This window comes from Panthera leo, chromosome B1 (assembly GCF_018350215.1).
Source record: "Panthera leo isolate Ple1 chromosome B1, P.leo_Ple1_pat1.1, whole genome shotgun sequence".
Taxonomy (NCBI): Eukaryota; Metazoa; Chordata; class Mammalia; order Carnivora; family Felidae; genus Panthera; species Panthera leo.
In genome coordinates, this window is record NC_056682.1 from 80,478,221 (window position 1) to 80,504,780 (window position 26,560).

General features: G+C 44.2%; 1 protein-coding gene across 1 annotated transcript; it reads right to left on the minus strand.

Moving 5' to 3' along the window:
• Nucleotides 1-22,883: 22,883 nt before the first annotated feature.
• On the minus strand, nt 22,884-24,573 carry POU4F2 (POU class 4 homeobox 2). Its single transcript, XM_042933914.1, has 2 exons — nt 24,289-24,573; nt 22,884-23,825 (listed from the first exon to the last, which is right to left on the minus strand). The coding sequence occupies exons 1-2, from the start codon at nt 24,571-24,573 to the stop codon at nt 22,884-22,886; spliced, it is 1,227 nt and encodes a 408-aa protein (XP_042789848.1).
• Between the last annotated feature and the right edge of the window lie 1,987 nt (nt 24,574-26,560).

Genomic DNA, 26,560 nt, shown 5'->3' on the forward strand with positions numbered 1-26,560 from the left:
TGGCCAGAGCAAATTCTTACTAGACACATCACTGAAAGCAAGGGAAACAAAACCAAAAATGAAGTGTTTGGACCTCTCTCCACAGTGAAGGAAATAATCAATAAAACTAAAAGGCAGCCTATGGAATGGGAGAAGATATTTGCAAATGATGTATCTAATAAAGGGTTAGTATCCAAAATCTATAAAGAACTTATCAAATTCAACACCCAAAAAACAAATAACCCAGTTAAGAAATGGGCAGAAGACATGAATAGACAATTTTCTGAAGAGGACATCCAGATGGCTAATAGACACATGAAAAGATGCTCAACATCACTCATCATCAGGGAAATACAAATCAAAACCACTATAAGATACCACCTCACACCTGTCAGAATGGCTAAAATTAACAGCACAAGAAAAAAACAGACGTTGGTGGGGATGCAGAAAAAGTGGAACCCTGCTGCGCTATTGGTGGGAATGCAAATTGGTACAGTCACTTCGGAGAACAGTATGGAGATTCCTCAAGAAACTAAAAATAGAATTACCCTACAATCCAGCAATTGCACTATTAGGATACAAAGGATATAAAACTACAGATCTAAAGGGGTACATGCACCCCCAATGTTTATAGCAGTATTATCAGCTATAGCCAAACTATGGAGTGAGCCCAAATGTCCATCAACTGATGAATGGATAAAGAAGATTTGGTTTATATATACAATGGAATATTACTCGGCCATCAAAAAGAATGAAATCTTGCCATTTGCAAAGATGTGGATGGAGCTAGAATGTATTATGCTAAGTGAACTAAGTCAATCAGAGAAAGACAAATACCGTATGATTTCACTCATATGTGGAATTTAAGAAACAAAACAGATGTGGGGGTGGGGAAGAAGAGAGAGAAACAAACTGCAAGAGACTCTTAACTATAGAGGACAAACTGGGTTGACGGAAGGAGGTGGATAGTAGATGGGCTAGATGGGTGATACATAAGGAGGGCACTTGTTGTGATAAGCATGAGTATTGTATGTAAGCGACAAATCACTGAATTCTACTCCTGAAACCAATATTGCACTGTATGTTAATTAAGTAGAATTTAAATCTTTTTAAAAAGTAAAAAAAAAAAATAGACTTTTAAACAGATAACTGAGGCTTATTAACATGCTATCATTTTCTTAGCTTTATTACCACTGTGAGCTTCTCATCTTGCAAAATGATCATTGTTCACATCCACAGTCATTAAAGCAGGGAGTGGTTGTTTCACTTCCAAATACATTTTCTCAAAATATTAAACTGATGCATTTTGCAAATAATAAACGTGAAACATCTTTGAAACAGTAGTACAGAAAATACAATCATATAGTTCCACAAAAAGGGTAAAAGGGCAATTTTGCTCAGTTTGCAACCAACTAAATTTCTCAAAAATCTGTTGATTCTAAAAATAAAACCACACCACCCTTGTAAAATAAGGAAAGAAAAAATTTTCTTCTTCTAGTTCTAATGTCCTGTTTTCTAGAAACCAAAAGATTATCTATTCTCAATAAGGGGTAATGGATTGCGTTCTGTTTTCATTGAGCTCAGCAATGTTTACAACAAACATTTGTAAACCTAAAAATGCATCAAAAGTTCGCTGATTGAAATTCAAATGCACATAGAGTTCAGTAGCAAAATAGAATCTTTCCTTGAACTTCCACTACAGTTATCTCATTTATCCACTTGATTTTAACAAATAATTATAGTTTGGAGCGCCCAGGTGGCTCCGTCGGTTAAGTGTCCGACTTCGGCTCAGGTCATAATCTCCCAGTTTGTGGGTTCAAGCTCCTCATTGGGCTCTGTGTTGGCAGCTTGGAGCCTGGAGCCTGCTTTAGATTCTGTGTTTCCCTCTCTCTCTCTGCCCCTCCCCCACTCACACTTTGCCTCTGTCTCTCTCCCAAAACTAAATAAAAGCATTAAAAAAACCCAAATAATTATAGTTTTACATAAGCCAAAAAGACTTCAAAGAAAAATTCTTTCTTCTGCTGTGTCAATTCAAGGTGTGTGTTACAGGGGGAAGGGGAGAGTGGGTTGGTATAAACCTTTGACTCATGAAATATAAATTGTCGCTCCAGTTTCTCTACTGCCTAGTCCTCTGTCCTTAAGTCTCTGTCCCAGCTCTTATCATTTACTCATCATTGTCTTCAGGTGTCTTTCTCCCCCCAAATGTGTACATTTTTCAAGGGTAAACCATGTCTTTTATTCCCAGCATCTTTCAAAATACCTGAAACTTGGTAAAAGTTTGTTAAATGACTGAAATGTTCAATTTACAAATTAATATAACAATTCCAGAAATCTTGGTATAAAAAAAGGATCATATAGGGGCGCCTGGGTGGCTCAGTCGGTTGAGCGTCCGACTTCAGCCCAGGTCACGATCTCATGGTCCGTGAGTTCGAGCCCCGTGTCGGGCTCTGGGCTGATGGCTCAGAGCCTGGAGCCTGCTTCCGATTCTGTCTCCCTCTCTCTCTGCCCCTCCCCCGTTCATGCTCTGTCTCTCTCTGTCTCAAAAATAAATAAACGTTAAAAAAAATTAAAAAAAAAAAAGGATCATATAATGGGGAAAACAAGGTCTCATATCTCATTCAAACCATGAATACAGCAGTAGAATTCCCTAAACTGCACTTACTTCCGGAATACACCTCAGCCTGAGATTCCTATATAAAGCTGAAAAAGTATAAATGAAATTAGAGAAAAAGTACTCTTTGTTCATTTCATTTCTGTGATGGTATCATATTTTGAACTCCCTTCATTTTCTATATGCTGAACTCCAGCCTACCTGGAACATCAAAAACTGGTTTCTCATTCCCAGGTGATCGACCTCCTAGATCCTCTATATTCAGCTTGCTTCTGATACCTTGTGTCTACCTTTCTGCTAGAAGCCTGTGTGCCTACCTAATCAGTTCTATGTGGCTGCTGTTTAAATCTGAGCTTATACGACTGCAGCCACTACTTATACCTTAGCACTGTGCCCCCTAGAGCGGAAGCAGTATCTATTTCTCACTTTCCTAAGTAAACTGTAACCACTCAGGATAGAAGAGAATGTGAATTACCATACCTTCAATTTCCTCAAGAAATACAAGATAAACTCGTACCTAAAACACTAGTAAAAAAAAAACACACCAATTCTACATGTAATTAATACAAAATCCTGATAACTTAAACTAGAAATGACATTTTCAGCACATCAGGTTATCTCTTTCTAGTCTTTTCAGGATTATCCTTGAGACTATACATAGTCATCTTCAAATAATTTATACATCAATAATAAAAAAATAATTCCCTGATGTGATTTATAATTACAATTTTCTGAATTTTATAGATGAAATAATTGAGAGAAACATTATTATTTTCCTAAGTTCTCAAAAAAACAGAAAATGTAACTTAACACATCAAACCCGTTTGTTCTCATGGATCCTACTTACCTCCTTCCAAAATGGACTTGAAGTTACACACCACAGAAGGAAAGAAAGAGAAGGAATATTTTCTGAGTACCTAAAATGTGCTAAACACTGCACTTGTAAGTCAGATAATAATTAAAACAATAAGGAAAGTAGTATTGATCTCATTTTATAGAAGAGAATAGTAAGGCACAGTGAGGGTACTTTTCTAACATCACATAGCTAGGAAAAATTACAATCTGCATTTGTTTAGAATTTGCACCCAGACCAAAAACAATGCACGCCACTTTTTGTACAGTATGCTGACATAGGTGCAATAAAGCCAGAAAGCACATAATCTAATTAATTAATTAATTAATTATGACAACAAAAACGTAAGTTATAAAGGCCGAGAAAACAAAAAGATAAATATTCTATACATAGAAAAAATAACCATTGTATTTTTTTAGTTTTTATTTAAATTCCTGTTAGCTAACATACAGAGCAATATTAGTTTCAGGTGTACAATATAGTGATTCAACACTTCCATATATCACCCGGTGCTCATCACAGCAAGTGCACTCCTTAATCCCCATCCCCCACTCACCTCCCCTCTGGTAACCATCAGTTTGTTCTCTATAGCTGAGTCTGTTTCTTGGTTTGCCTATCTCTTTTTTTCTTGTGATCGTTTGTTTTGTTTCTTAAATTCCACATATGAGTGAAATCCTATGGTATTTTAACCCGAATCTTAGACCTGCACTATTAGCCAGGGCAAAGAGGGAAATCACAGAGGTAGAGCTCTCACGTGTCAAGAAGGAGAAACAGCTTACAAGTTCTAAGAGAGGTTTCTTATGTAGGTCACAAACTGAGCCTCACACAACAGAATCCATTTTCTCCATATCGGTTATTCAAAGATGGCAGAGATGTCATTCACATAGCCGTTTCTTACATGAACCCATTTCTATAGCAAAGTACAAGTAACCAAAATAGCGTGCTGCTAGCATAATTGGGAAAAAAACGAGATGTCACCATGCGAAAGTTTATCTTCCTCAAATCATCAGATCTGACTCTTCCCTTCTCATTTCATATTCATTAGCAAAATGTCTTTCTGATAACATGAAAGGGCCTGCTGCCTCTGCCAGAACTGCTGGTCATTCTTTAAGTCATTTAGTCTGTTGGTCAATCAGTCAGTCCACAAATATTGATTAAGTGTCTACCATGTGCCAGATACTGTGCTAGGTACATGTGAGATCAACAGATCTGGCCTATTTCAATGACATTTACACTCTAGTGGAAAATACAAGTCACCTAGCCACACAAATATTTATATTCAAACCCCAGTAAGTGTTAAGAAGGCATTACAGGGGCGCCTGGGTGGCCCAGTCTAAGCGTCCGACTTCTGCTGAGGTCATGATCTCGCAGTGTGTGAGTTTGAGCCCCGTGTCGGGCTCTGTGCTGACAGCTCAGAGCCTGGAGCCTGTTTCAGATTCTGTGTCTCCCTCTCCCTCTTCCCCCTCCCCTGCTCACACTCTGACTCTCTCTGTCTTTCAATAATAAATAAACGTTTTAAAAAATTTTTTTTAAAGAAGGCATTACATAGTGCTATGAGAGCCAATAACAGGGAGATATGATCTAGCCTGGAGTGGAGGCAGTGAACAAGTTAAGATATGCATCCCTTAAATTACTCTAAAGGAAATGAGTCCTAGATAGTTTTCCCTTCAGGTCAAGCATCTTGTTGCTTAAGTAAACTTCTTATTTAAAAAAAAAAAAAAAAAAAAAAAAAACTGAATCCCTGAAAAAGTGGTGTGTGAGCTGAGATCTGGCTTACTTGTGTTAAGCACATAATCAGCCATCTACATGTGTCAACGGGGTATCATGTGTTCAGCACCACATTAGAAGCCATGAAGTATACAGAGAAGCCTAACATATACATCTTTGAAGAAGTTTCAATTCAATTAGGTAGAAAAGATGTGTACACATGTGAAATTTATGACACAAAAAAGCATCAGAGAAGCATCAAATAAGTGGCACAAATAAATGGTAATGGGAAAAAGAACTATACACTGTTAAGGAATGATATAACCTAGAAAGAGTTCTCACAGAAGGTAAGACAAGTGTAAGGCCTACAACAATGGTTTTCAAATGTTTTAGATTAAAACACACAATAAGAAATACATTTTATACCATGGCCCAATATAAACATACAGACATAAATAAAACTAAAACTGAAGTTTCATGAAACAAAACTTGCTCTCACAAGTGGTCTGCATTGACTGTTTCTATTGTGTTTCATTAAAAAAAATTTTTTTTAAGTTTATGTATTTATAATCTCAACACCCAACATGGGGCTTGAACTCACAATCCTGAGATCAAGAGTCACATGCTCTACTGACTAAGCCAGCCGGGTACCCCTAACGTATTTTATTTTTAAATTTTTTTCTTTATGCTGGTTATAACCCACTAAACTGAGTCATTACCCACTAATAAATCACAACCTAACCTTTGAAATTTCTGTAACAGAAGGGAGATCTGCCCACAGTAAAGGTCCTTCACACAGAGAAAAGGAAACCAAGAAGTGATTCTCATCTCCTACAGAAGCGGTCCAAGCTGACATGACCTCTAAGTCCTTCTCAGTCGCATAGCTACCTTAGCAATGAGGAATTCATGCCCAGCAGGTGGCTATACCACATATTTACAGCAGAACCTTCTCTGAGGCACTATCGTCACCACTATCCTCTACCACCACCAGCTGCACCGGTCTGAGTCTTCGTCAACACGTATGAAGCTTCCTCACATGAATAAGTGAAGATTGCTATCAGAGATCTGACTAGATCAAAATTCTAGGTCACACCCACATTTTCAGTCCTGAGGCTACACATAAGCAGAAATTTACCCATTAATCTTCATAGGCATTAGGTTTAGGCCCAATTCAATTTTCCAAGATCAGTCCTCTAATGGATCAGACCTCTAGTTACTAGCGATAGAAACATACATATCATCCAGAAGAGCCTGCCAATTTTCCATGATTTCTATGGTGATCCCTCATCAATACCCACCAATGCCGATATTTCAGGCATGCCTGAAATACTTTACTTTTATGAAATATAGACTTAGCAAAAGTCTCAAAAATCTGACTTAATAGGTTTCACCTAAGACCTTAGAGGAAGAGTGCTTATCATCACCAGTTTTATAACTACTCCATAGCCATCCCCCAGTGTTTTGTTTTGTTTTGTTTTGTTGTTTTTTTAGGAAGAGATAGTTATTTAAAAATAAAATGTTGGGGCCTGGGTGGCTCAGTCAGTTAAGCATCCAACTCTTGATTTCGGCTCAGGTCATGATCCCAGGGTCGTGGAATCGAGCCCCACATTGGGCTCCGCACTGAACATGGAGCCTGCTTAATTTACTCTCTCTCTCTCTCTCTCCATCATGTTCTCTCTCTTTCTCTAAAAATAAAATAAAATTAAATTAAATTAAATAGTTAACGCAAACCAAAATAATAATCGGTCTAAATAAGGTGGGGAACAGGTTAAGACATGCATCTATCGCATGTATCAATACAAATTGTGAAAATATACGTATTAAGTAGGTATTAAAAATTAAAGCCAAAATTGATAAATACGTATTTCTCATTTTGCCCTACTCATTTACTAGCCTCTTTTAAAAATCTGAAAGAATGGTTATCTACCTCGACTGGTAGGCATACCCCTGAGGTTAATAATCCAGGAAGTTATAGAGAAATTCCTCAGCTGACATGCCTATCACTGTGTTTCATAAGCACCTGCTAACCTATCCTAGTACCGGCTCCCAGTACCAACCCAGTACCAGGGAGATCAGAGCTGCCTCCTGGCCTCATCTAACTCACTCTGGGTTTTTTCATTTGTTTGATGCATATGTGTTGTAATTTGAAGAGTACTGCTGCTTAAAAAAAGGCATTTGATCCTCTAAAGCTAACATAGAAAGGTGATGCATGGTCACTTCTGCGTACTCTTAACCACATCCATTCCAAAAGGCAGCAACATTGCTACAATTAGCATCCTCCTTAAAATAACCCCTCAAACCTGAATAGGCCCCAATCTTAGGACTATGGCTCCTTATAAGTAGGAGTAAGACAAGCTTTCTGGCAACCAGATCAAGAAAGTTACCTATGGGGCTTTAGTAACTAAAGGACCTGTTAAGAGATTTGATTCAGACCTGATTCTTCTTCCTCTAATGTCAAAGACTGTGGTTAAGTACACTTACACTTTTAAATTTCCAAATAACAAACCGAGACCACGATGCTCAGTCTATTTAAATTGTTGGGAGGGGAATGAAGCTCATTCATTTAGGAATCTTCGTGTTTGCTCTCCTACAAGCCTAGTCGCTGGTAGGTCAGGGTTGGGAAAGGCAAATTTGTCAAAGGGCATGGGGAGTTAGTTGTTTTTCTCCTGATCTACCAGGGTCCATGTGAAGTTTACATCAGGAAAGGCTAGCTCCGGAGGGATAGTCTTGGTGAGGAAGTCAAATGAAGCCCTATGATACTTCATTCCTCAGCGTCGGACTGACGGGAGGAAAAGGGCTTTCAGGACCCCGGCGCAGACCTGGCAGGCTGGGGCAGCTTCCCAGGTTTGGAGCCGCAGCCCTGCGGCTGGCCGGGGCGCCAAAGACGGGCCTGCCGGGCTTCCTGGGCCCAAGTGGGAGGTGAAGGCACCTCCGGGGCCTCTTCGCCCTGGTTTGGGAGCAAAGGCAACAAAGGGCCGAAGGCACAGCTGGGCTGCTGCGAGGACGTAGCGGGGCCGCGCTCAGTCACCGCGCTGGTGATGCCCCGCAGGTCGTGGCCAGAGCGCAGGCGGGAGGCGCCGGCGCGGCTGCGGGCCTGGGGGCTGGAGAGGGCGCGGGCCGTGAGGCCGGGGACTGAGGCGACCCGCAAGTCCCGGCGGCCAGGGAGGGGTCCCGGGGAAGGCCCAGGCGCCCGAGTGGCGCCCACCTCGCTGCCGATCCGTGGTGGAGCCCGTGGCTTTCCAGGCTTGGGACGCTCCCCGCGCGGCCTCCGCGGACGGCAGCCACGCTGCGCCTCCCGAAGGCAATTTTGACCCGAGTGTCCCCGGTCGGCCGCCTAAGGCCACGGGCTGGGAGGGAGAAGAGGCCGAAAGAGAAAAAGGGGACGGCGTGGGGGAGGGGATCGGGAGCGAGGGAGCGGTGTCATTTCCACCAACTGGGCTCTTTCGTGACCCAGCCGCTCATCTGTCACCGCTGTCTCATTCCTGTTATTTACATCTGTCTTTAGCATTCTAATTACTCGCTTTATTACTTTAGCCTGGAGGAATCCTGTAAAAAACAACGGAGATGAGGATCCTACCACACAATAAAACTGCCCAAAATCCCCACTGCACATTATACAGAGCACTTGAGAATATTTGTGCTGTTATATGACCTCAATATGTCCTTAGATTGATCTTATTATATCTTTCTTTCTCCCTTCTTTCTCCATGTGTGAGTAATAAACTCTTTCAAGGTGTGGACTGCAAGAATAAGCTGTTCAACAAATGATGGAAATGAGATGATTCCCTAAGAGGGAGGTGAAGGGGGGAGAGGGGTTTAAAGAAGACTTTGAGGTATCTGGACCAACCCCACCCCCATCCAGTTCCTAAACTCTTGCTTTTATTTTTATTCAATCTGATAAAGTAGAGCCATCTTCACACAAGCTTCTAAGGCTGAAAGAATCTTGGAAATTTAGAGGAGAGAATAAAATGCCTAGTGTCTTTCATTATCTTGCATTAATCTGAGTCCCCAGAAGGTCTCAGGAGGGGAAGTGAATTTAGAGTACAGATAGAAGTGGGGTTCAAAAATCATGATGGTTTGAATGTTGTTCTTTTAATGTAAGATTTAGAAGGGTGGGGGGAAGGTGTACGAAATCTTACTAAACCCCTGATTGCAGGATTCACAGACACACTCAGGACTTGAATCAAAGGAAGGCTGGTACAACCTACCAGAAAACCCAGAACAAAATGCAGCTTTCTAAACTGTTATTTATTCCTGCTAGTGGAATTATTGTTGCACTCAATTGCAATTTTCTGGCTGTGCTAATGGTTTTCTTTATTGTGTTACACTAACATAATCTCCTCCAGAAAGAAAATGACAAAATATATGGATTTTTAGATAAATAACTGAGGTAATTTATTGGCCTTTATGCTCTTCTGATGGGGTGGTTGATAGATAATGTAATAATATGTACATAATTAAGCGGGTTTACTGTACCTCAGTCAAAATAGGTTCAAGGGCAGTATCTCTGTCTTTCAGCCTATGGTTTTCTCAATGGATATTCACTTCCTCCATTCCGTGGAATACAGGGCAGCCCTCAGGAAGTAAACAAGTAGGCACTAAAACAGGGATGAGGGTGTGAAGAGAAAAAAAAAAAAAGAAAACTGGCAAATTCTCACATGAAGGACCTTATATTAGGGTCCATTTTTTAATACTTCCCGCCTCTTCCCATAAGGTTCAGTGAGCCACAGTAAACACGAATTGATGAGAAAAAAAGAAAACACTGAAGATAAACATAGGCCTTCCCAAAGAAATGAATGTCTCACACCTTGGTCAGGGGGTGGGCCTTCAAAAACACCTTTGCAGGACCCAGAGACCTTCTGTCAAAGAAGCATGAAGGCTTCTGGGCAATCCTTCATAGTGAACTTGGTCACCAAATGCCCCCTTGCCCTGGCTTCTGGAGGTTGCCCATTCAAGGCATGGTGTACTTGCTCTTCCAAACTCATCTAAATTACATCAATAACAGAGCGCACTCTTTAATGAGCTCTCAACTTTAAAGACTTGAAGGATATTAACAAGCCGCTTGACAAATGGTGCTTAGAAGCACATTAAAGATGCTGCTAATGGAGCGCATAATGACGGCTAATTTTCGATCAGATATAAATTAGAGCCCCAACAGTTATTTGCCTTAAGGACTTTATGTAAATGATTCTGTTCTGTATAAACTGAAAAGCGAAGAGAGCCTTGCCATTTTGGCAATCCTTGTGGATATGATTAATAGATCTGCAATAGAACTGGGCAGAGACAACTGATGGTATTTCCATCTAAAAGTCAGTGTGTTTGGGTAGTAAATATGATATCTTCTAGAGTTGTGTGCGCTCCTTTGACCAAAAGAGTAAAAACTTCCCTGGCATCTCCTCCACATGGTTAAAGAGGTTCTCCAAAAGAGCATCTGGACTCAACCCCCTTAGAGCTGTACCTCACACCCCCCAGCCACAACTCTATTCTTCACTAGACCCAGATCTGCATTACATGTTCCTGAACCACATGCCCCCCAAAGACACAGACAACTTGCCTGGGATCTGAGCTCTATTGATCACAGTTTTAGATCCTGTCATTGTGAAATCACTTGAGATCTCATTTCTAACTTTGCACACAATTCAGGTTCTACAAGAGAGTGCTGGGGAGAAGGAAGAGATTGGGAGAGGGAAAGGGAAGAGAAGGGGGGGAGAAGGAGAAGGAGAAGTAGGAGGGGGAGGAGGCAAAGAAGGGGGGTTATGGTAGTGGTGTGGTCGGAAGAAAAAGTGGAAAAGAATTTGAGAGCAGAAGGAGTTCAGAGAGGAAAGGTTGGGGGAACTCTAATACCTACTCAATTAAAGTGGAGGAGATATTTGTAGCTCTGCTTTTTTTCCCTACCCTCATTATAAGTGCTTCCCACATTATAAGTCTCAAGTCATCTGAGTGTATGAAAGGGTTTGGGGATTGATTCTTAAAATTGATTTTCTTCCAATCTGTTACTGCTCTGACAGTTAAATGGGAAGACTCAAAGAGGAGTTACTCTAAGATGGTGTTACCTGTGTCCACTTTCTGCTTTATCACATCTACATGGCGTCAGCTGGGGCAGATTCCCTCTGTAACACTGTGGTTGCTTAGAGCTGCACCTGGCTGCAGTTTCAGGGATGGCATCCTTTCCTAAAGTGGAAAGAGTTTGTATAAGAGTGAGTTTGCAAAACCTGAAAACCCAGCCAACTCTAGCTTGTCAATGGCTTGTTTATTATAAATTACAAACAAAAACTCAGCCTTTCTGCTGCAAGAAAGTCAAGCATTACTGCATCTCAGGGCAGTTTTCTCTGCCTTACACATGCAGGATTTGGGGGGGGGGATCATTTTTATAAGCAATTCATGGACAGTGTTAGTTGATACAGAAATCCCACCTCAATAAGACAGCTGTTTCTACTGGTGACAGTAACTTCTAAGATTTCCTCTTCCAAGCCATTTGAAAGATGAGAGTAATGAGAAGAGGGCAGGGGGAGGGGAGAAATGGAAGGGTGAGGGATTGAGCATTAAAAAGATTTCTCCTAGACTGATTAAATCATTTTATCTGGGAGTAACTGATACCTAATGGCCAGGAGTTAAATGGTGGAAAGTAAGGATGCTTCCTACCATCATTAATTACTGAGTTATAAAGTAGTTCTAAATTGGGGTGCAATAAATACGATTGTTCCTGTCTTCCATTAAATCTATCTACTACTCCCTCCAACTCTCTTCCCCAATCACACACACTTCTAGTGCTAAAGGGACATTCGGGAAACATCTGGACATTTCTTCTACCTACCAGCGTAGGATTCTGTAGCAATGGGAGTTAAGCCGAAAGAGCAGCCTCACCTCTCGTTTTATCTGACAGCAAAATCCTACTCCTCTCTGTTTTCCACTGGCTGTTTTCTGCTCCGTGCTGGTGCTAAAGCTGGATGGTAAAAACTGTTTTTGAAAACAAAACTTAAGAGGCATGTAAATGACAAAATTAATGACCAAACCAAAGAATTCTGGTTTCACCTGGTTTAGGATGGAAAGTAGCTGAGCTTTTCAGAATGGGAAACGGTGTTTTGTTACATTCCAACTCAGAGAGCTAGATTTGCTTATTCTTCCACTGTTTTCTCCTGCCCAGAGTATATATAGTTCAAGTCACCTTCAGGAAATTTTGCAATTTTATTTACAGTGAACGAACACATGTTACCAAGACTAATTACCAATTATCTGGGTATTTGGGGTTCTCGCGGATCTAATTAAGAATACCTGACAAAATGGGACTGATCTGGTTCCCCCTACCGTGCCCTTTCTATTTTATTATAGATTCCCTTTCTCTTTTGTGTGTCTACACTGTCTCCACTAGGGAGAAGGGGGACAGGGTCATTCTTTGCACTTTCTCCTTCTCCCTGGGGAAAGGTAGAGATTACTCTCTTATTAACCACCAGTCTCCTGTCGCATTACCTCTTTTTTTCTTGTTCACCTCTCAAACTCTGAGCAAATCCCAGGGAAAAAAAAAAATAAGTCTTGCTGAAAAGGAAGGCAGCATGAGGAAAAAAAAAAATCAATGAAATGATTTAGGAAATAGAAGAATGGGCTCCTTTGACAATACTGTAATTAAAAGCTCTCAGGGCTGCAAAGTGAAAAGTGGATGAAAGAAAGTGCAAGTTGCCAACCGATTCTTACTTAACACATTTAGGACTGGTTCACGAAGCTAGAGACCTAATTTAAGGATGTGAAGCCCCACAGCCCTCAGAAACGACTTTTCTCTCAGAAGGAATCAGAACTCCTAGCTCAGCAGCCAGGAGCTGCGTTCTCTTCCCTATTCATCCTCCACCTCAAAGACCAAAGACTCCGGAGTTGGATGAGAAAGTGATTGCTTTCATGCGGGTTCCAGGTAAAGAAATGGTACTGAGATGGAAAGTTAGCCAGATCCCACATGGTTAGTTAGAACCTCCAAGTTGGTACAGAAATGGGACTTAAAACCGGTGAGACTGGACAGCCTTTCTGGAAGCCACCACAGAGTCCCGAGAGCCCAGAGCTGGAAGCACTGCACCCTGATTCCAAAAGGAACAGTCTGTCTAATTCTGGCCCCTCACCTCTACTGAGGCCAGCTGCAGGCCTGGCCCCGGGGTCCCTCCTGGCAGTCACAGACTATTCCACCTTCGGAGATAGAGCTGCTGCGGCCAAAAGTCACTGCGTTTGGGCTCCGGGTAAAGGCAGGACTGTCAGGAAGGACACCTGTGGCAACAGAAGGTCAAAGCCTGTCAAGTGCATTAAAAAAAAAAAAAAATACGCACAGAGGTGAGTCTTAAGCACCTTCCAGTTGAATTACTTGTTTGGGCTAGACAGAGAAAGAGAGATTTTGAGTGAGTTTGAAAAGTTTCATCAAGGTATGCTGGCCCCCAGGGAAAGGCCCTGTGTGTACCTACATGTTGATCTGTGGACATCCATCTACATATGTGTATTGTCTACATGACAAGTTTCCAGGAAAATGACAGAGTTGAAGAAGACAATCTCTACCTCTCCTGGGGTCTGTGTTTTTAGGTCAAGCCCACGGAGGCTAGGATGTACCCTGAACAGAAGTATGCATCCCGAACGCTGTAAAGTGACTTGGCTCAGGCTGGTTTTTGGCCCAACTTTAAAATAGACCTTGCTTTTGCTATGCCACAGAGGCTGCTGGACCTCAGCAGCCAAGGGAGAGACACCTCACTCCCACCTTCCTCATCCCCAGTGCAACGAATAGAAGCCCATGGGTTTAAAACAAGGAAATTGAGAGACCAGGGTTGGAGCAGGGAGGTGGCTATTCTGGGCAAAGCTCAGGGAGTCTCCACAGAAAACCTCACCCTTACATATCTAGACTCCGGACTGCTGTTAAATTTGGAGCATGAAGTGACTGCTTTTGCCAAAAGAATTACCTCAAGCTCTCCCCCTACACATACCTCCATCACCTCACACACCAGGCCAATAATTCCCCAAATGAAGACCTACTCTGTTTCTGGAAATCAGGAAGCCTTCACCCTTGTTTAGCGAAATTGCACAGAGATATAGACTACCATCTAGCAAAACCCTGGTGTCCCTTTGGGAGAGTAGGACTGTCTGGCCCTGTGTGTATTAACCATCTATCTTCCGGTGAGCCCACCAACTCAGAAATCCCAGGCCTTCTAGAATACCAACACTGCCTGAGCCACTCATGCAGAAGGTGTTGATTTAAGCCTTTCAATCACTTTCAAGCCCATCAGTAACTTGTTATTGTGTGTTGTTGCTGGTTTTTTTTTTTTAAATCAAACCGCATTGATTTAACAAGATGACTTTGGCATCTTACAAGAATTCCAGAAGCCAATTGGCTTCTTTCAAAACTATTTGATACAGACTTCTCATTTTGTTGTCACCTCAAATTATTCAGGGAAACCCAGAAGCTATGAGAGAACTCCCTCCCCCCCCAATCAAAGAAAAACAAAAACAAAATACTCACCAATACACACAAATAAGACTTTGAATACGCTCCTAGGGTCCAGAAAATGGGAAGGTTAGGGGACAGAGAAAGGAGGAAATATGGTATTTATGGGAAAAAATATAACAAAAATTTAAGAACCATGACTCGGACACTATGGGAGTGCGAGGGGGGCGCAGGCGCCTGTTAGTCACAGCAAAGTCGGGGGAAGGGGGGAGGGCGCTTGCTTTCCGCCGAATGACAGCTGGAGTAATGGCTGCAGACCCAGTGCGGAGGTGGGGGCGGGCGAGCCGGGGGGCGGGGGTTGGGGGGCAGTAATTACTAGCCAGGCTCACCCGCCTCCCTACTTTAGAGCGATCGCGTTCTTCTTGCGCGTCCAGCTGCGCGCTCGGCTTGCTGCTCCGCCTCGGGGCATCCTGGAGCCTGAATAGGGGGTGGGGTGAGTGCTAGAAGACTTTAAATTGAGGTTCCTAAAAGGCTTCTAAACTGGAATGTCCCTAAGGTCCCATCCTTGCAGGCCTGTGGAGCACAGGAAGGCTGAGCGGAGACTGCTCCACACCCAGCAGCCCCCAGACAGTCGGTCAGCATTAGGGACCCGGCAAAAAGTGAGGGTGGAGGGTAGCGGCGATGCAGAGCGGGTAACAGAACGGGAAATGGTGATCTGTCTGATGTGGCCGCACAGGACTCAGACCTCTCCACAGGAGTTGAAAGGAAGGCTAGGCCAGGTCCCAGTCTACTCTCACCATCTCCCCTCTGGGTCCATAAAAGCGCAAACTCTCAGAAGGTGCACTAGCTCCTTCGGGTCCCAGAAGCCTGAAGTTAAGGGTACACCAAGGGATCCTCGCTGGGAAGGGCGGAGAGAAGGGTAGAAGAGTAGGGGCTAGGTTCTCCACCTCCTCCCGCTGCCTCCCTCCCGCAGGCTGGAAGCCTCACGTAGTCTGGGATTTTTTCAGAATAATTGATGGGTCCAGTTCTCCAGAGCTTTCCCAGTGAGAGCGCGGCGGACCGCGCTAGAATTTAAATAGATGTGATTAGGAAAATGCAAGGGGGCGAGGCGCCCGGGCCTTTCTTTCTCGCGGGTTCCTGGCTGCGCGCTTGGCAAGCCGCCTGCTCCCCCAGGCTCTGGGGGCCACGGCGGGGGGGGGGGGTGGGGGGGCAGGGCCAGCGTGTCCAGCGAGGGTGGACGGCTCTGCCCCATCCCCCAACCCTGTGGACTCTAACCCTCACCCATTCACAACCTGCTTCTCACCAACGTGCACCCCAAGCTGGAGGAGAGGGGAGGTGGGGCTCATATGCAACCCATGGCCAGCAGGTGCATAGTGGTGGTAAGCCAGAGCGGTGGGTGCGAAGACTTGACTCCTCAGCATAGCCAGGGCAAGCCAGGCTCCTGCGAAGCCTTAGCCATGAAAACCTAGCAAAGACTCTCGGTAATCGTCCGCACGCCCTGCTTCTCTCACACACAGTTCCCTTTCTGTACCTCCGCCCTCACCAGTTGTCCTCTCTCCAGGTTCAGGAGCCTGAGCAGCCCGGGCCTCGCAACTCAAAGCGCCCCTTCACTTACCTAAATCTCTAAGAAGGTCCCCTCCACAAAGAAGTGACCTAGGCTGGGAAAAGCCTTCGCCTTCGCTGACTCTCATATCCCTATCTCATCGATTTGCTCCTGAAAAGGGGACTGTGCATTCTTATAACATCTACAGCCAATTAATATTGCATTAACTCTATTAAAAAAAAAAAAAAACAAAAGCACCAGAATACTGCACCCTATCAAAGCCATCTATTATTCACGGAAATGTAATTGGAGACCTAAGATGTGTGTGTTACGGGCCAATGGAGGAAAACAGAGTCGTGACAATATTTCAGAAAGGAAGGGGATCCGAGGGTATCTAATATTTAATTTCAAATCTGTGGTTTTCTAATTCGAGATTAAAAGCAGTCACGTCTTTGAAGCCAGACAGTTGGTATAAATGTACAGTTAAAATATTCTATTCCACGGTCCCTAGACAGAGCTCTCTGCTCGTCCCAGGCTTCATTAAATTTTTATTATCATCCCAGACTAGAGCAGGGAATGAGCAGAAAGACTGTCCATCTAATTGCAATTGATAAAAAAAAAAAAAAAAACTCTTAGATTCCCCCACCCCTCATTTTAATATATTAACAGCAGTTTTCTTCGGATGTCCAGTCTTTCCCAGCCCTGTGATACACACAATCACTTTATCACACAGATACATTTTCCACTTCCAACAGGCACCAGACTTGGCCGTCTTCTCTGCCCTTTGAGAAGGCCTTGGGGGTTGGTGGCAGTGGAGGGAGAGAGGGTAGTGGAGGCAGGCTTTGGAAAATGATGCTATATGAAAAAGGAGAAAAAGGTGACATCAGTTCTTGAAGCATCTGGCGAAAGATCAAGGAGAGACAACATTTGCACTAAGCTGGTTCTTCCTGTGGCAAGATGAAAGCATATTGTTACCCAAACAAAACAAACAGATTATTAGACGGGGCTGCACTTTTCGACAGCCTTCCACTCTGTGGGATGAAAGCAAGGAGTAGTATTTTCATTTTCTTTCTTTCTTTCTCATTGCTACCCCCCCCCCCACCTCTCTCTCTCTCTCTCTCACACACACACACACACACACCTCAAAATATTTGTTCTCCTTGAGCCCTCTTCATGTGTTGCTAATATGACTGTCATACCAGATGACTATAGGTGTGTGTGTGTGTGTGTGTGTGTGTGTGTGTGTGTGTGTGTGTGTTCAGGGGGGTCTGTCTCAACAAGGGTGCTTTAAATTTTTTTGAAACTGATGTAAATAAAGCTTTTCATCTCCAGGCCTTGAAAGTACAGAATAAAACCCACAGTTTGCTTTCTGAGCAGCTTCCTATTATCACATCGCCACTTAATTTTATTTCTATTCTCTCCAAGTTAAATAGAAAGACTAGCTCACAAGGGAGCTGCCATGTGCCTACAGACTGGGGATGTCAAGCAGAGAGGCTCACTGTGCAAAGTTAATTTCAATTCCCGAGGAGGATTTCACATTCCGGCTGGCTCTGACCCACAGTAATTAGCTGAGATAACTAATGATTACTTACTTATTCCTTGTAATTATCTGGATTTAATAATTTGCTGTGTAATTTATTAATTCACTCATAATAGCCTTTCAGTGCTGGGAAAGGCTCCTTTAAAGGGGCAAAGCAGGAAAAATTCAGTGATTTTTTTTTTTTTTCCCTCATTGCCATAAATCTGTCTCCTGACAAATGTAGACTTCGGAAACATTTCTATCATCATAACTGTCTGGGAACCTTTGTCTTCTTTTTGTCCTATCAGAATACCAATCTAACTTTTCCCCCCTTCTGTTGCAGCTCCTCCCTCCAAAGCCAACTGAAAAGTAAAGTGAAGTTTTGAGTTCTAAATGCACCATTTACCTGGAAATATAAATTGTTTTCACCAAACAAGTTAAAAGGTAAATTTCTAAACTTACTGTCATGGGTTGCTTGGAAAAATTTGAGTTTCATCTTCTGAATAATATGCCTTTTAAAATCAAGTGAATTTTGTAATGCCTTTTCCAGTATGTCCTCAAGAGTGTCTCCAATAGATAGATCAAAATAAATTCATTTAAAGTTTGAAATAAAGCATTTTTATGGTCCAAATTCCAATTCTCTGGGCAAAGAGAAGTCTCAAAATCTGTCCTTGATAGTAGAAATACTTAGTTACATATTGTTGTTTATTTTAAAATACATTTTATAGAAAATAGAAGAGCATTATGTTGAACATAAATCTTAATTATTTCATTTTCTTTTTCATATTTCCATTATTTTCCCCAAGCTATGTGTCAATGAAACTTAATCTGACAAAGAACTGACCAGCTGATTTAATGTCAACTATCCAAAGGAAACCGCACTCTTTCTAGATAATATCAGAATAGAATTGGTAGAGAGTACTTAGATATCAGCCAGGCCTTACATGATCTTTGCTGTTAGACATTTATTCTATTCTAGTTTAGATTTAGATGATTACATTTAACAAAAAGATTGGATCATTTGCCTTTGGAGAAGTTAAAAAATTAACAGCATAGTTCTGAAATGTCAATTGAGAATGACTAGGTGTGCTGCTAAGTCAATTCATAAAATATCTCTTCCTAATTAAATAGTAATTGTGGACCTTGAAGAAAAAAACTAGGAAATGAGTCACTAATGCCAGTGGATTTGATTGATATGACAAGGCTCTTCAGCCACAATTTGCTATTTATCCATTTCAGTATTTTGAAAGTCAATATTAAATAAATATTTCTCAAGAATTTATACAGGATTCATTCTGCTCTTACCTTTAATTTCTTTTTTAAGACCAATCCTCTTTTCTCCAAATCTCTTTGGTTTGTTTTGATATGTCTCTGCAGCTCTCATTAATAAAAACTTTCAGAGTATATTTACTTTTTTTTAAATTCTGATTTTCCCATAAAACAAACACAGTTCAGTAGGGTTAAACAATGGATATAATTTCCATCTTGTAGACAAGAGGGGTTCTTTCACCCTTGTAATAACACTGAGAAGATATATTTAAAACTGTGGTACAGTGTTCAAAGTGTAGGAGCTTGGGAGACAAAAAACACTTGGTGAATGGGGGGGGGGGATATAGGCCTTCACTCTCAACTGTCGAGGTAAATTGAGTTGCTGTTATGTCATTTTTGTCATAAAAATCTTGGGCAAACATGCATACGTGAAAGCTATCATGTACTTCAAACGTACCAAAAGAAGCCTATTTTGTTTATCTTCAATATATTTCTCAATTTCTACTACTTTTACAGGATCTCTTTCCTCGTTTAAAGATGTCATATTTGTAGAAAGAAAACACTAGCACACATGTCTGTCTTTCCTCTAATGGACTCCCCTTTCTCTTAACGAATATATCCTAGACTCTTAGATAACAACCACATATGGGAAGAAGGAGGTGTTGTTTATTGAAGATAACTTTAAGCCCAGATCAGCAAGCCTGGTTTGCTACATCCTCAAGCCATTTAATTCATTTTCTCCACTCTGGAAAAAGTAACTAGCAGAAAGTTCTCCAGCTGGCTGACAATGCTTAGTCAAACCCGTGTTGGAGTAGGACTGTGATGTGGTTACTATCCGTGGTGCTGAAACCAGGACCTAGCGTACTGTGATTAGGGGCTGTCTATTTGAAAAGACTTTTCAAGAAAACTGAGTCTTAGAAGGTACAACAGAAGAAGGGACTTTCAACCTCCAAAATTTAAGAATAAAATTAAACCATCAGTATCACTATATCTGGATTCACAATTCTTTCTTTTAAGTTCCTACAACTTTGAAATATTTCCTTAAGCATCTATACAATATATCTCATTGTTTCTAAATGGACACATAGATTTTGTCTCTTCTGGTTTCTTCTTTAAGTTGGAGAAAAGTAAGTCCCTTCACTTATTATCCATTAACTGTCACGGTTCTTTTTGTTACATCTGAAAATCACAATGTTCTTTAACAACATTTAATCCCAACTTGAGCCACTGTAACAATTTTCATGGACTCCTGGGACATTTCCTAAACTCATCCTCAAAATAAGAAACACCCCAAAGCAGTTCCATATTAGGTCACCGCTCAGGGCAGCAGAATTTCCCCTAAAGGATCACCTGGTTCCTTCCTCTTTTTGGACCTATAGATTAGTAAGGTGCTCTTCTCATCATTAATAATGTAAATGTCTAAACCAGAGCTTTCCTGGGAAAAAAACTTTGGAAACCTAATATGTTGCTTAAAATGGATCAGGAGGTACCTTTAAACTAGGATCAAAAAAGGAGAAAAGTCTGTATATCGAAGGGAAGAATTTCTTTGTGCCAGACCACCATTAGACTTTCACCAACTCTGGTGTTTGAGTGAGTGATAGGAAGGGGGCAAAAATCAACTCTTTCTAACCACCCAGGATTTCTTCCTCAACCCACTCTTCCTATTGCAGAATGTAAGTTTTTGTAAAGGTCATGGAAATGAAGGGAGAGAGATGTACTTTTGCTTCATAACTCAGTAACCTAGATGCTTCCTACTCTGGTTGGGGCACTGCTCTCCAGGAGCAGTGACTGAACTGAGAAGTATGGTGGGCAAGCCCTTAGGCCTCAACCGGGGTATCCTACTCCCAGAAACAGGCCTGGACTCTTGCCACACCCAGGCTCCCAGTGCTGGCTGAAAACTAAACTGAGTTCCTTTCTTCCTTCTTCCCAGGTAGTACCTCTGCTCATAAAGATTCTCTTTGCAGAATTATTGCAGATCTGGAGAAAAGACTCCAAGGGAGATATTGGAGCCAAATATCACAACCTCATCTAGACAGAGAAGCAATGCACCCTGTGAGATGAGCTCTGGCTATTAGAAGACAATTATAAACGCTGTTCTTTTACACCTTCCTAGAGAAACACCCCTTTTTAAATCCAAATCAGACTATAACAACCACTCTAAAATAAACCATTAAAATGTTTCTGCTTTAAAAAACTATCAAAATAATTTCCATGTAAATGATTGAAAACAACATCACATTTTAAAAGCCGTTTAATTTTAATAGTATATTTTAATGAAAAAAGCAGCATACTTTGCCAATAAAACATTAAAATCATCTTTTCAATGAAAGACAATCAAACAACACCAAAAATAACTTAATACATTACCATAGTAAATAAACCATCTATTAACAAACAAAACAAAACAAAAACAAGAAACCAGGTCATATACAGAACTCAAGACTTCAGAGAGCCTCAAATGGAACAGCAATACAGCAAAATTTGTAAGAATATATCTATATGTGCATCATTTTGAATGGGATATTTACAATAGATAAGGTACCAATCACCATGTACCTAATTATTTTTTGTTCCAAAAGAATTCTACCAAACAATGTGAATTTACAAGCAGTGCACTGTCTTTCTTATAGTTTAAATTAGTTTTTCTACAAACAAACCTCCAAAAGGAAAAACCGAAGGATTCTTGTAAATGTTAAAATGTAGCCAACAAAGCAATTGAAAGCAAGAAGATTGAGATACCTTGGTGAAATCGTAGAATCTGGAAGGGCAAACACCAAGTGAACAAATGCACCTAAAGCTAGAAAATGATGCATCATAGTCATGCTTCCAACTGCTTCACTTCTTCTCTTCCATTAGAGGTATGTGTGTGTGTGTGTGTGTGTGTGTGTGTGTGTGTGTGTGTAAGGGTGAGTGAGAGCGCGCGTGTGTAGTGGGGACAATGTGGGAATCCCCATTAAATATGTAACGAAGTAAACAATACTTTGGACAGTGAATCAAGTCTACACGATTAAGACATCCATTACTGAGTGTCGACTCACAAACCAGAACACTACCAGTAAAAACAAAGGAAAAACAATCTTCATTCAAAGTGAGAATATACAAATGGGCCAAAAGGAACACAGTATAAGAGGAAAGCCATAAAAATTCAGTAAACTCATCAAACATAAAATTGTTTAACTCCACGAGCCATACGTTTCCCCCATTTTTAGACTAAATAAGTTTAATTAATTAGAATGTGCACAAATTAAGTTGCTAGAGAGATAAATTAATAATTTACAGAGGGTTGTTCGGCAATAATCTAATAATAGCTTTCAAGATCAGTGAACACAGCAGGCGCAACTCCTTTCTTAAGCATTAACACTTTAGAGAAGGAAGAAGGGGGTAAGAACCACAATAAAAATATATATATAATATACAGTGTAAATGCAGAAAATCTGCCATCTTTTTTAAAATTCAAAATACTTTAGAGATGTCTCTATCACATTAAGCATCAACTCTAGTTTAAAGTTTCAGTCCTGAATCGATTTCTATTTCTGAAAAATAGCTGCAAAGTGTACTTTTAAACTTGAACAAGGGTGATGTCTTTAGGAATAAAAACAAATCTTACTTGATCATTTTGGGGGCCTTTTTAAAACGCTGTTTCGTCTGCCTTCCTGCAAACAGCCAGCTCCAGACTTCCTGTGAAGAAGCCGAGGTGCCTTTTCCGGATAGGGTGGGGTTAAAAGGAATAACTTTGCTACAACTTGACAAATCCCTTCTTTTGTTTTGTTTTTTGTTTTGTTTTGTTTTGTTTTTCCTTGAGAAATCGGTTCACATTCTCACTGGGTTTGGGCTCATTTGCTCGCTCCTTTGCTCGTTCTCCAATCCTCGCTTTCTCCGGATTCACATTTACTGGAATTGTTTCTGGTAGCCAAAAGTGGAAAGAAGAGAGGCAGGAGAGAGAGAGGGAGGGAAAAGAGGGGACGAGGAGGGGATGTCCCTGGAGAGGCCAAGGGTCTCCTAAATGCCCGCAGAATATTTCATTCTTTTCTGTTTCTGCCTCTGGTTGCAGAACCAGACACGCACCACGTTTTTCTTAAGGTCCAGCTTCTCCGCGATGGCGGCGATCTTCTCGGAGGAGGGCCGCGGCTGGATGGCGAAGTAGGCTTCAAGAGAACGTTTCTCTGGGGCAGCGATAGACGTGCGCTTGCGCTTCTTCTCCGCGCCGTTGAAGAGCTCCGGCTTGGTGAGCTTCTCTCGGTGGGACTTCTCGGCCTCTTCGAGCCACGCTTGCAGGATGGGTTTGAGCGCGATCATATTGTTGTGCGACAATGTAAGGGATTCGAACCTGCAGATGGTGCTCTGGCTAAGCGAGCCCACACCAGGGATCTTGAGGTTGGCTAGTGCGGAGCCCACATCGGCCTGGGTCACCCCCAGCTTGATGCGTCGCTGCTTGAAGCGCTCGGCGAATGCCTCCAGGTCCCGGGGGTCGGCGTCCACGTCGCTCATGCAGCCCATGTGTGAGGGCAGCCCATGCGCGTGGGCCATGCTGAGCGCTGCTTGGTGCATGGGGTTCATGGTAGCCATGTGCGGTGCATGAGTTGGCGTGGACACTACGGCGCCGTCGGGGCCAGCCATGGCACCCAGGGCCAGACCGGGACTCAGGTGCTCCAGCAGCTCGCCCTCCAGCGCCTGATGCGGCTGATGGTGGTGGTGGTGATGATGGTGGTGGTGGTGATGCGTGCCCGCCAGTGCGGACGGGTGCGAGATGGGCACCGACGAAGAAGAGGCAGCCGAAGTGCACGGGATGGTGTTCATGGTGTGGTAGGTAGCGTCCGGCTTGAAGGGGCTGTGGTGGGGCGGGTGGTGATGGTGGCTCTTGCTCTGGGAGACGATGTCCACGGCCGCCAGAGCTTCGGCGCGGGCCAGCAGACTCTCATCCAGCCCGCCGAATATATTGCTCTGCAATTGCAAGTAAAAGGCACACATTACGCTCAGCAGGGAATTGTGCGCACTCTCCCCGGAAGCCCCGGCACAGCGCTCGACAACACCGCCGCGCCTACAACATTCCCAGAACGTTAAAATAATAATAATAATAATAATAATAATAATAATAATAATAATAATAATCCTGAATGTAGCAGGTGAGGCGGAGAGGAGGGAAGCCACTGAGAGAAACCGTGAGTGCACGAGGAGGAGGAAAGTGAGCCTGCAAACACAACACAACACAACACGCGCACAGGCAACATCCCAGGTCATAAAAATTAATATGAAAGAAAAGGCCCGCTGAATACATAAGAGAGAGAGGGGGGAAATTGGTTGGAGGTGTGGGGTGATTTGCTGTGCAGACATGAAAAAAACATCAAGCAGATAAAGGGGGCTGTCAAAATGTGCCTTTAAGCGGTGATTATGCAGAAATACGCACCGGTGGGGTTGGAAGACACGCTCTCCGCATCGCCTCGGAGCCCCCGCCGCTGCTGCCGCTGCTGCCACTGCTACTGGAGCTGCTGCTACGGCCTCCACCGCCCCCGCCACTGCCACCACCGCCGCCAGCATTGCTCGAGCTGCTAGGGGAGCTAGCGGAGGGCGCCGCGGGCGCGGAGGACCCGGGCGAGGCGCTGTGCAGTGCCGAGTACTTGGGCTCCACGTGCAGGCTGCCGCCGTGCGGCATGCTGAACGCCTGCTTGCTGTTCAGGGACATCATCATCATCTTCCTGGTCCGCCCGGGCGCTCGTCCGTAGCGCACGCACTGACCCCGTCTGCCGGGACCCTCTTGAGAAGTGCTGGGCGAGCGCAGGAGCAGCGAAGGGCAGTGCAAAGTTCCGCTCTCCCGCCGCCGCTCCCAGCTCTGCGCGCCTTGCCCGGACTACGAGCTCCTCCTCTGGCTCCGCTGTCAGTCTTAGGGGTTTCTGGGCTCCGCTTGGAGCTGGCTGCAGACCTGGGCGCCCGAAACTGCCCCCGCGCCTCGCGGCCGCCGAGTTATACTCCCCTCTCCCCGCGCCTGCCCCCTACCCCCCGCCTTCTCTCCCTCCCTCCCGCGCGCCTCCGCCCTCCCTGCCAGGAAGCGCGGTTTCTCCAGCTCGGATTCTAGTGTCGCCCCTTCTCTCTTTGCTCCCTACAGAGTAGGGTCCGAGGAGCTCTCTCGACCCCCGCCTCCCGCTCCCCCGCCGCGCCCTCCACCTCCCCTTCCGGCCCCCGCCCGCACGTTTTTGCCGCCGCCCCTTCCCGGCGCCCCGCAGCTCTCACTTACTTTGGATCTCAACCCCACCCCACTGGCCAGGTCTGTGTTCCAGTCGCCAGGCAGTTCTAAGAGCCGGCCTCCAGCCCCTCCTGCTTTTTCCGCTTAGTCTCCACCAAGCCGGGAAAAGAAAGTCCTAAATAAAGTTGCGGGCCAAGCCAGCCTTGGGTAGGTTTTTTCCCCCCAGACTACTAGGAACGCCTCTTACCTGGCAGTTTCTCCCCTCTATGTCCTGCTTACCGCTAAGTTCCAGGCCTCAGCCCCCTCTCGGCCCGCCCCTCCCCGCAGCTCAGGTGACCCCGGCCTCTGACTCCTGGCGGAAGGAGAAGAAGCGGGCGCGGGAGAACCAGCTCCTCCGCGCTGGTCTGCGCTTCCGCTTGGTGCACGCGGCAGTTGGCGCTTAGCTTTGCGCCCCCTCGGCCCGGCGGGTGCCTGGTGCCGAAGAGACATGGGGTCGACCGGGCTGCAGGGCTTTCTCTCACTCGGTTTCTCGCAGCTCTCAGCGGATTGGACGGCCGTGGAGCCAGCTCCGGTCGCCTTTGCGCATGCGACTCCTCCCCCCCCCCCCGCCCCGCGCAACCCTGTCTACTGCCCCCCCCCAACGGACACACACACACACACACACACACACACACACACACACCTCCTCCCTCTTTTCTCTTCCTCCCGATCTTCCTCCTCTTCCTCTCTGTATCCAAGTTCAGTGTGAGTTGGGTCTTGGGTGGATCCACTGGCAAATCCTGCCACTGGATTTATTATTCTTCATTAGCCACAATCAAAAGAGGAAGGGGCAACTGATGGAGGGAGCGGCAGGGCCAGAGATCACAGAGCGCATGTGCTGCTTAACCCCCCCCTCCGCCCCAGCACACACACACACACACACACACACACACGCGCGCGCGCGCGCTCGCGTGCCCTTAGGGGTTGGCACAAGCCCCACTTGTCTTCATTTCCACAACCACTGGGCGCAGAGAACCTATTTTTAGCCAACACTTTGCTCGCAGTTTTGTCCCAGTGCAGACCACTTTTCTTAGAAGTGGACACACACTTAGTTCCAATCGTAAAAATAGGAGACAGTCTTACACACACACACACACACACACACACACACACCCCGCCTTCCTCTCCTCCCGCTTCGATCTTCTACTTCCCTCGACGTTAGGGGCAGCTGTCACCTCCCCAGAGCGCAGAAGGAGCGGAGTATAGGCGAGGGTGAGAAGGCCCTGAGACCTGAACGCTGGAGTCCGCGGGTGGCCTGACCCGGACTGGGGTGACTGGGAGCAGGTGCAGGCACACGGTGCCTGGGGAAAGCGAGCAGGTGCGAGAGCAGGCGGCAGGCCTGAGAGGCGCTGGCTCGCGCTGGGACAAAACAGAGTGGAAAGGAGTATGGCGAAGGGGGGGCCTCGAGTGGTCAGCGCCCGGAAGCCCCGCGGCGGCAGAGAGTATGGGCCTGCCGGTT

Excerpts from the sequence above, each read along its gene's own strand:
- POU4F2 (XM_042933914.1), bottom strand. The coding sequence starts at position 24,573 with ATGATGATGATGTCCCTGAACAGCAAGCAGGCGTTCAGCATGCCGCAC. Across the intron at positions 23,826-24,288 it reads CGTGTCTTCCAACCCCACCG|AGCAATATATTCGGCGGGCT; the intron begins GTGCGTATTTCT and ends TTGCAATTGCAG.